This window comes from Salvia miltiorrhiza, chromosome 2 (assembly GCF_028751815.1).
Source record: "Salvia miltiorrhiza cultivar Shanhuang (shh) chromosome 2, IMPLAD_Smil_shh, whole genome shotgun sequence".
Lineage (NCBI taxonomy): Eukaryota > Viridiplantae > Streptophyta > Magnoliopsida > Lamiales > Lamiaceae > Salvia > Salvia miltiorrhiza.
Genome location: NC_080388.1, coordinates 48,028,501 through 48,039,907, shown reverse-complemented (window position 1 = coordinate 48,039,907; position 11,407 = coordinate 48,028,501). Strand labels below are relative to the sequence as shown.

Here is an 11,407-nt window from a genome sequence, read left to right as displayed (position 1 = left end):
ATTCTTGTCTTTTCCAAAAATGTACCATTCTTATACTTTAGACATAGCTTACAACATTCACAATTGCATACATACACTGTTGATGAAAAAGAAATACACATTGGTGACTAGTTTTTTTAACAATTGATGTAAAAGTCTCTCCTTTTCTTTTAGTAGTGCAACACGAGATCCAAATCCTATTTACAGTTGTAGCAAAATCGATGCAGCTCTCTAATATTGTTTAAGTAAAATTCTGATCTGCACAAAGCACCAAGTTCTAAACAGTGTATTGTGCCGTCTCCATCCATCAAAATGTTTCCCAATTACCTTTCTGTAGCTGGGCCTCTTCTGCACCAGATTCCAGTAGTCGGCCAGGTTTGGTCTCGTAGCAACGTATTTCTCTTCCAGATTCAGTAGCGCCAGTCGACTCAGAAGAGGGATGAAGACGACATCTGCAAGAGTGAACTCCTCGCCCAGCAAATACGTAGTCTCACTTAGTTTCTCCTCTGCTTCATCAAGAATTCTCTCAAGATGTTCCTCACTTCGTCTTAGGGTTTCTGGGTCTTTGAGTTTGTCTTCCGTATCGTACGCCTCTTTCAGCTTACGGTGGTATGCACTCGCCAGTTCGGGGAATTCAGCCATCCTTGCAATGATCACGCGCCTTAGGAATTTAGAAACAGTGAGACGATACTTAGGCGGGATGTGGGAGAGAGTGAATAGCTTCGGATTCCATTGCTGTATCTTGTATATCCATTCCACAACTTCCCCACTGCTCAGACTCGATTCCTCTCCGCCACAAGAGACCATCGCAATTCTCTCTATGTACCTATATTTTAGTGACAATCAAACATAAAAACTCTTACAATACAACAAGATTACAAAATGTGAATTCACAGATGTAATAACAAGTCATGTTTAAGAGGGTATTGGACAACTTTACATGTTTTAGCTTGACCACTGCAGAAACTTAGTTGGATTATAGTTACTCATACTTCCCTTTCGACAAAATGTGTAGTGTAGTATCGCAAAAAAAAAAATGACAAAATGTGTAGTGTACTTTGGATTCTACTACAACAAATGATGATAGCATTATTGTAAGGGGGTATTTATTTAATTATTTTGATGGGCTCATTAATTTTGAAATTGTTTGATCACATCTAGTCTAGAGGTATAAACTTGATGATAAATTCCCAAGAAACTAAAGGAAGGTACGACATACTGGATGATTTCAATAGTGTCGAACAAGATGTGGGAACCATTCTGGAAAACAGGAAGTTTTGCAGAGGGGTTCTTCTTGAAGAAACTAGACTCAAAATTCTTGCCCGTGATCGGATTGACATGGAATGATGTGTAATCGATGTTCTTCTCCTCCAACACGAGCCTCACTTTCTGGCTGTCCAAGGAATATGGATGATGATATAGCTGCATTATGTCCCCAACATCTGCAATTCTGCTCCAACAAGAAAAACATTAGTTATATAAGCTCTTGCAAGAATACAAAGTAGGTTGCCAATATTTGATCATACAATGCAGATATCTATCAACACCAAAGCACCCAAGAGTCGTAGTTTCAAAGATGTAAAAGCATGAAACAAGTTTCTATCTTCTTGGTAATAAGATAACATTTTTCTTGATTTATAGCAATACGATTCTTTCGAATTATACCATATTCTTTCCATCTGATACGTGCAAGTACGTGTTAGTTATATGCATAATCATCAAGACCTTTAGTGTGCTAGGAATCACAATACTATATTGGGAGAGATATATAGCATGGGCAGGTGAGGTCATTTCCTAACACTAAAGAAACAAGGTGCAATAATTATAGTTGAATTAAGTTCTATTAATGCACATGAAACTTACACTACAACCATAAGCAAACTTAGAAAATATAGAGTGCTCATCAAAATAAGAAGACATCAACCATACACCTCAATCTCAAAGATTCTAACATACCATCAACATTGTTGTTTTGTTAATCTACCTTACATTGTATAGCTGTCTGCTTAAAGCCCAAAACTAATCTAAAACTTCCATTTAACTCCTCTTTCAAGACTTGGAGAAACAAAGATAAGATTTTGATATATATTTGGATTGAGGCAGTTGTTCTAGAACTTCAACCCTATTCCTCTGCTTTTCACTGCAAAAAATAACATAGGAAATAGTAACATAAAATAAACCAAATTCCATGAAATTTATACATCTTAACACCATCAAAACTAAAAATCAACACAACATACAAAATTTCACAAGCCACCAAAAACCATCATAGTGATCAAGACAACAACAATTGCAAAACATGATCAACAACCATGTGAGAGAAGATGGAAAAAAGTAACAACAAATATTACCAAGAAAATTCAGGGGAAGGGCGTAGAAGAAAGAGTGAATTCGAAATTTTTGATGATGGGGTTTTAGAGAGATTGGGGCACACGTGGAATTAGAATAAAAAGATACCCTTTTTTTTATCAAAAGCTCAAAGGGTCTCTCTCTCTATCTTTAACAGAGTAAGAAACAGAAAAAAGAGTGGGGAAAAAGGTTTTGGAAGAATTATGCCAGCGCAGGCGCACAGACGGACGAGGAGAGTTTCGGGTGTTAGTAGCTGAGAATCTCACATTCATGGAAAAGGACAGAATGATGAATAACTAATACTAGTATATTGTGTATTGATTGAGTCTTGATATTTTAATTTAAATAGCTAAGTTCCACCACCCATCTCATTTTTATATTGGGATGTGTCGACTAGTCTTAGCCAAACCCCACCACCGCCCCATGCATGAATAAATGCACTTATTAATAAATCTATATATATTCCCCTCAAAAAAATAAGGATAAATATCATGAAAATCCCTAAACTATATCCACTTTATCAAAAATACCCTGAAACTTTTGAAATGTTCTCTAAACCCTCAAACTATCAGGTTTTTATCAAATATATCACGTATCTATTTTTCGGTTACCAGAAACGTGATGTGGCTCGCCGAATGCCACAATGTAATTTATAATCTATTTTTTTTAAAATGACATGGAAAAAACAACTTCGTTTCGTACCATATTCTATCGTGTTTATCCATAATTCTAGGTTATTAGAGTGAATTTCAAACACGATAGGAGTGAAATTTAAATTTCATAGTGGATTTTTTTAAATAATATGATACGAAACGATGTTGTTTTTGCCATTGCATTTTAAAAAAATAGAATATAAATTATATTGTGGCATCTGGCGAGCCACATCACGTTTTTGGTGGCAGAAAAATAAATGCGGGATATATTTGATAAAAACCTGATAGTTTGAGGGTTTAGAGAACATTTTGAAAGTTTCAGGGTATTTTTGATAAAACGGATATACTTTAGGGGTTTTCATGATATTTAGCCAAAAAATAAATAAATCTATATATATTAAAGCAAAATAAATCTTATACTATGTGCCATTAAACGGATTTGAATATATATATATATATATATATATATATATATATATAGGGGTGGACTACCGTGAGAGCACATCTTAAAATAAGAAATAAGAGCAATTTTTAATGTATGAATTTATTGTAGAATACGTATGAATTTGCTGTATAAATGTATGAATTGTGAAAAATAATTTTTTGCTACCTTTGGAATTCGAACTAATGACCATAAATCCATCAAACAGGATTACGAATCAACCGTAAATCTTGATTATCTAATGGCTAAAAATGATTCTTAACTCGCCACCAGTAGGATTCGAACCTGGGGCAAATTGCTGTTCATGCGGTACATTGATATGTTCATTAAAATTATAGATCTGCTCGTTTTTATTTTACGAATTCTCTGTTCTCCACAATATTTAGCTTCTCTGTTGAACCCTTCTCTCTCTCTCTCTCTATATATATATATATATATATATATATAATAACTATTAAATTCAATTGTTAATATTTTTTCCTTCAAATATAAATAAATTGATTCCATTGTTCAAAATAGCACTGGTGAACTTATACATTTGAATGAATTTAGTCTTTTCTATCTTCCGATGCACTATCCGCTAATATTCATTTATGAAGATGATGGATTATAAATTCTCATTCATTCCAATTACTCCATTCTAATTTTCCTCAATTCTAATTCATTCTTATTTTTTTCTAAATTTTTATCAATTTTCATATATAAAAATCATTAAATATCTAAAAAATATGATTATATTTAAAACTATTAAATATCTAAAAATCATTATATTAATATATCAACAAAATAAATTCTATCCTATTTGACGTCATATAATCACTCCATTCTAATTTTCCTCAATTCTCATTCGTTCTTTTTCTTTTTCTAAATTTTAATCAGTTTCCATATACAAAATATTCATTAAATATCTAAAAACTATGAAATATCTAAAAATCATTATATTAATATTCCACGAATCAAGAAAAATTTATTTATATCCATAATGTAATTAATAATGCATTTGATACAAAAATGTTTAAAAATAGAGCTATCTTGACCCCCACTATTTAATGAGATGATCAATACGATAAATGATTATGTCATGTCTCTAATGTCTATCAAAAAAGAGTTTATCTAAGTTCAGACAGTATTTGTAAAGAAGATGGACAAATGGAGCTCGATGAACAAGTATTCTCGATTGAATATCTCGACACGATCAAGTGTTCAGAATTGTCAAATCGTGATATTAATTAAATTGAAAGAGGAATGCATAATCACGCTTCTCAAAAACATGATCAATCTAATGAGCTTTGCAATGACACCAGACTGATAGTAACTCAACTTGGGGAACACGTAAGTGAAGGGAAACTCATTTCAGGAAAAAAAAAATGAGCGTAGTAAGTTTTCTATAGCTAGAATGATTACGATTTCATCGCATTTCACTAAATTTTCAATTCGCTTCCAGATAAGGCAATTCCCTATGAGTGTTTGTTTTGCTATGTCGACAATAAATAAATGTTATGGACAATCTCTTTTAAATGTAGGATTATACTTGCCGAAACCTATTCTTAGTTATGGACAATTCCACGTGGCAATCTCAAAAGTCACTAAAAAAGAGGTTACATGCAAGACGCAACAACTAACGTGTTGTATGATTAAATTTTCGATAGATTATGAGGTAATTGCAAATTTAATAATTTATTCAAACTTTTAAAGTTTAAGTCATTAATGATATTATTTAATTTATTATTTTCTTATTTTTTTAGTTATTGGTTCCAACTATAGACATCTAATATAGATACGTTTCAAATAATTGTTCCAATTTTTCTTTTAATATTTTTTGGATCGAAACTCTGCTTACATATAAATTTTATAAGACATTTAAATTAGGTAAATTTCAAATAAATATTATAACTTTTTTACTTTAAAATAATTTTATTAAATTCTCTATTTTTGTGAAAAATAATTCATGAAACAAAAAATGCATTAATAATTTCATAAATTTATATTTTAATAGACCCCGTCGAATTTCGACGGGTCACTTATGTGAGACTCTGGAGCGAGGCTCGCAACTTCGGCAACAATTTGAATACTCACCAAGCTGTCGTTGGAAGGAGGCAGGAACAATTGGCTGCTCAATAACAACTTCCAATCAAGGATGACGCTCGCATGGCTGAACAAAATGCTCAAATAGCACAAGCGGCTGCTCAAGTTCAAACCACCAGAGCAAACCTCATCAACGTGCTTCAAAATCTGAATCATCAAACCACCGTCGCCAAATTGAAGGATGTCGGAGACGTTGTGGCCTTTGAAGTTCGATTTAAGATCGATGAAGCGGCAACAGAGTTATTCAAATGATGGATTTGATTTCGAATGGACAGATTACACAGATGAGTCCTAAGCAAACGTTCAGGCTGAACGAACATGGAACATTTGAAGAGATTCCCGAAGGGCTGGAGTGACTTTAAAGGGAAGTATTTTTTGTACCGTTGATAAGATACCGGTTTTATAGAGCCTATAATTTCAATCTTTCAGTTAGATACTTATAGAGCCTAAAAATAGTCAACAGGATATCCCATCTGAACTTCGTATCATTTTAGATCTATATTGGCCAGATTTGCAGTATTCAGGCCACACTGGATTTTCAAATTTCTACTGTAGTAGGGAAATGATTGTTTCAATTTCAGGTTCGTCGTTGGAGTGAGGCGAGAAACCTCGGCTCCAACATTCTGACGCTACAAACAGCTCTTCTACCGAGGTACGACTGGTGGGTGGTTGAAAACGGCCTTCTCACTAAGCTGAATGAACAATTCCAAAATAAACCAGATAACCAAGACCTGATGGAGACTCTTCATGCGCAACTAAACCTCATCCATCAGCTTCAATAGTAGGTAACAGAGTTGAGGGCACAATTTAATGTTACCCGACAACTATTGAACAACGTCTTCGTCAACTTAAACCGATATATTACAATCAAGCTTATGGGGATTGAAGACGTAGCTGCCCTCGAGGAATTAAGACGAGTCGTGAACCTTAGCATCCGATTTTCGTTGGCAGCCACTACTAGCTTGGCGAGGGGCCTCGGGGTGGAGGAAGGAATTCGGAATTTGTCCGGTGGTCAAATTCAAAACATGAATGTCCACGAGGTGTTTGAAAATGTCTACGCTACAAACAGCTCTTCCACCAAGGTACGAACGATGGGTGATCAAAAACGGCCACCTCACTAATTTGGATGAACAATTCCAAAATAAGCCAAACAACCAAGACATGATGACGGCTCTTCATGCGCAACAAAACGTCATCCATCAGCTTCAATAGTATGTGACAATGTTGAGGGCACAACTTAATGTTACCCGACAACTACTGAACAATGTATTCATCAACTTAAACCGAGATATTATCATCAAGCTTATGGGGATTGAAGACGTGTTGCCCTCGAGGAATTAAGACGAGTCAGGAACCTTAGCATCCGATTTTGTTGAGAGCCACTACTAGCTTGGCGAGGGGCCTCCGGGTGGAGTAAGGAATTTAGAATTCGTGCGGTGGTCAAATTCAAAACATGAATGTTCATGAGGTGTTTGAAATGACGGAAGATGGCAATTTTATCAAAGTCAACGTAAAAAATGACTCAATTTTGTGTTTTTTCAATTAGTGGCCAAATATTGTGTTTCCTTCTTCAATGGTCATGCGAGTATATTGTTTCTTATTTGTAAATATTTTCAATGTGTTGTTAGTACACTTAATGTTACTATATGATTGAAAAGGTATTGAAAAGATTGCAGTACATCTCATTTCCATGATCTCTGTCTATATCTCCTTTTCCATGATCATCATTTTGAGAACTTTTTCTTTATGTTGCCACTGTCCTGCATATGATTTTCCACTTTTGTTAGGTGAGACTCTGGAGTGAGGCTCGCAGCTTCGGCAACAATTTGAATACTCATCAAGCTGTCGTTGGAAGGAGGCAGGAACAATTGGCTGCTTAGCAACAACTTCCAATCATGGATGACGCTCGCATCGTTAAACTAAATGCTCAAATAGCACAAGCAGCTGCTCAAGTTCAAACCACCAGAGCAAACATCATCAACGTGCTTCATAATCTGAATCATCAAAACACCGTCGCCAAATTGAAGGATGTCGGAGACGTTGTGGCCCTTGAAGTTCGATTTAAGATTGATGAAGCGGCAACAGAGTTATTCAAATGATGGATTTGATTTCGAATGGACAAATTACACAGATGAGTCCTGAGCAAACGTTCAGGCTGAACGAACATGGAACATTTGAAGATATTCCCGAAGGGCTGGAGTGACTTTGAAGGAAAATATTTTTTGTACCGTTGATAAGATACCAGTTTTATAGAGCCTATAATTTCAGTCTTTCAGTTAGATACTTATAGAGCTTAAAAATAGTCAACAGGATATCCCATCTGATCTTCGTATCATTTTAGATCTATATTGGCCAGATTTGCAGTATTCAGGCCACAGTGGATTTTCAAATTTCTACTAGAGTAGGGAAATGATTATTTCAATTTCAGGTTCGTCGTTGGAGTGAGGCGAGAAACCTCGGCTCCAACATTCTGACGCTACAAACAGCTCTTCTACCGAGGTACGAGCGGTGGGTGGTTGAAAACGGCCTTCTCACTAAGCTGAATGAACAATTCCAAAATAAACCAGACAACCAAGACCTGATGGAGACTCTTCATGCGCAACTAAACCTCGTCCATCAGCTTCAATAGTAGGTAACAGAGTTGAGGGCACAATTTAATGTTACCCGACAACTATTGAACAACGTCTTCATCAACTTAAACCGATATATTACAATCAAGCTTATGGGGATTGAAGACGTCGCTGCCCTCGAGGAATTAAGACGAGTCGTGAACCTTAGCATCCGATTTTCGTTGGCAGCCACTACTAGCTTGGCGAGGGGCCTCGGGGTGGAGGAAGGAATTCGGAATTTGTCCGGTGGTCAAATTCAAAACATGAATGTCCACGAGGTGTTTGAAAATGTCTACGCTACAAACAGCTCTTCTACCAAGGTACGAACGATGGGTGATCGAAAACGGCCACCTCACTAATTTGGATGAACAATTCCAAAATAATCCAAACAATCAAGACATGATGACGGCTCTTCATGCGCAACAAAACGTCATCCATCAGCTTCAATAGTAGGAGACAATGTTGAGGGCACAACTTAATGTTACCCGAAAACTACTGAACAATGTATTCATCAACTTAAACCGAGATATTATCATCAAGCTTATGTGGATTGAAGACGTGTCACCCTCGAGGAATTAATACGAGTCAGGAACCTTAGCATCCGATTTTGTTGGGAGCCACTACTAGCTTGGCGAGGGGCCTCCGGCTGGAGTAAGGAATTTAGAATTCGTGCGGTGGTCAAATTCAAAACATGAATGTTCATGAGGTATTTGAAATGGCGGAAGATGGCAATTTTATCAAAGTCAACATAAAAATTGACCCAATTTTGTGTTTTTTCAATTAGTGGCCAAATATTGTGTTTTCTTCTTCAATGGCCATGCGGCAGCGGACTCTGATGGGAAAAACCAAGAGAGAGAAGAGAGATTTGTGGGCGGCAGACTGAAAAACCTAGAGAATAGGGAAGAAGGAGAGATAAGAGAAGATAATTTAATTTTTGGGCAAAACGACGTTGTTTTGTCCACGTGGCTTGCCAGCGTGTGAAAATAGTCACGATTAATGCCATGTTATGTTAAATACTATCCACGTCATCGTCGGTCAAACTTAAGGGTGATCAGAACTTTCGCAGTGTGCAATTTGCGATTAAATTAAAAGGTGATGTATTATTGAGCTATTTTTTAAGGTCATGTGCATATGCAAATCCGGTGCAAGTTCGTGTATTTTTCAGTTATTAACCCTTAATTTTATTCATTTTTGAATGACAATTAACGCAATTATGCTGATTGACGTTGTATGTTATATGTCACATTAGAATTTAGGCAACGGATGAAAAGACCATATCGAACCCCTTGCTTCTTGTCACTATCACTATAATTTAACTATCCATATATTAAAATAAAGATATAGTATATGTATAGTCATTCAATCTACTTTCAATTTTTGATTTCACCCTGACTGTGAAAAGCACGAACATTTCATCTTTTCGGGCACTTTTTGAAAGGGTTATTTGCCCCTAAATCCACCACATTTCCTTAAATTCTACAATTACGCATCACCTTTGCATCACCTTTAAAATCCGTCCCTAAATACACTACATTTCCTTGAATTCTATAATTGCACATCACCTTTAAATCCGCCCCAAAATACATCACCTTTATATTTTTACTGTTTTTGCACATGACTAAATAATCCTCAAGAAATAAATTAAAATGTTAATTATAAATTTAAATATCTTTTTAGCAGCGGAAATATAATAAAATAAAATTCTTTATAAAGTTTAAAATCATATATATATATAAGTATTTTCGTAAAGAAATAAATTCTCGAATAAATTTTTAGAAAGAACTTGAATTAAAAAAATAAACAAGTCATGACATTAAGAAAATAAAATGAAACTTTTATTTTAATAAATTTCACACGAATTCGATATAATTTGGAATTTAGAGTTACAATAATCAAAAGTACCACATGAATAATATAATGAGTTTGAAAGAAACATTTTTTTTAGAGAGGTTCGACTCGCCCATTCGACTCTCCACGCGCCTCCAATGTCATTTACCTGAAATATTAAATATGGGATAAGCATACATAGTATACTTAGTGTGGAAACATGCAATTATTGTCCACGTTAATAAAATAGTAACACATACGATCATAACATTCAAAACGACACAGTTTTGCCAATCTGGAAGCCACATCATTTAAAGTGGTAACACCCTAATCTAATTAAACTGTTAAATATAAATTTAAATATCTTTTTAGTAGCGAATATATAATAAAATAAAATTCTTTATAAAAATAAATAAAGAATTTTATTTTATTATATTTTCGCTGCTAAAAAGATATTTAAATATATAAATTAAAACTTTAATTTATTTCTTGAGGATTTTTTAGTCATGTGCAAAAACAGAAAAAATATAAAGGTGATGTATTTTGGGGCGGATTTAAAGGTGATGTGCAATTGTAGAATTCAAGGAAAGGTAGTGTATTTAGGGGCGAATTTTAAAGATGATGTGCAATTATAGAATTCAAGGAAAGGTGGTGTATTTAGGGGCAATTAACCCTTTTTGAAATGTAGTAATATGTCCGGAGAGTTGCAATACATTTTAAATTGATCACTTCTAATTGTGAGTTCTGATAACTTCAAACCCAATGTGACAAAAGAGCTAGGCACTCTCTCGTGCAACCTGTTGCACCGTGCAACTAGTTTCTGAATGACATTACTTCAACATACAAATGACACTTGAAAGTGTCATTTGTATGTTGAAGTAGTGTCATTCGAAAATGTTCAAGTGTCATTTTCCGAATGAAGTAGTGTCATTCTGAAAACCAGTTGCACGGTGCAACGGGTTGCACATGAGTATTTATGGTGACAAAATTAACCGATTTATAATTATAATATGTTTATGAGTTATGATTTCACGAGTTATATCATTGCATATTTTACTTATATGTGTTTACTTCGAGGTATAAGGGAGAGATAAGCTACATTTACCACCTTATACTTTGTTTACTTTGATGTATAAAAAAATTTGGGTAGGTTGTATAATTTTTGGGCAGCTATTTATACCTTGGGAAATGGATAATTTTATCCTAAGAGATGGTGGTATTATTTTATACCACCTTATAAGGAGTGGATAAATATATTATCCTTCAAACCAAATAAGATATAACAAATGTGGTACCCATTTCAAGTGATAAGTTTATTTATACCTTATTATATTATCCCTCCATTTAGAGGGATAAAAAGCAAATACACCCTTAAGGTATAATAATAACATAGAAAAATCATCACCGATGGCAAAATCATATCAAACAAACATTGTATCTCTTACTACAATGATTAACAAAAA

At 34.6% G+C, this 11,407-nt stretch overlaps 1 protein-coding gene across 4 annotated transcripts; it reads right to left on the bottom strand.

The window, feature by feature from the left end:
* Positions 1–9: 9 nt before the first annotated feature.
* Positions 10–2,675, bottom strand: LOC131011827 (glutathione S-transferase TCHQD). Of its 4 annotated transcripts, none has more exons than XM_057939691.1 (4): positions 2,220–2,649; positions 1,964–2,119; positions 1,199–1,429; positions 10–805 (listed from the first exon to the last, which is right to left on the bottom strand). In XM_057939691.1, the coding sequence occupies exons 3-4, from the start codon at positions 1,405–1,407 to the stop codon at positions 211–213; spliced, it is 804 nt and encodes a 267-aa protein (XP_057795674.1). In that variant the 5' UTR covers positions 1,408–1,429; positions 1,964–2,119; positions 2,220–2,649; the 3' UTR covers positions 10–210. The 4 variants fall into 4 exon arrangements, with proteins under 4 accessions (XP_057795674.1, XP_057795675.1, XP_057795673.1 ...); XM_057939692.1 differs by having other exon boundaries at positions 1,936–2,119; positions 2,331–2,649; XM_057939690.1 differs by having other exon boundaries at positions 2,331–2,649.
* Between the last annotated feature and the right edge of the window lie 8,732 nt (positions 2,676–11,407).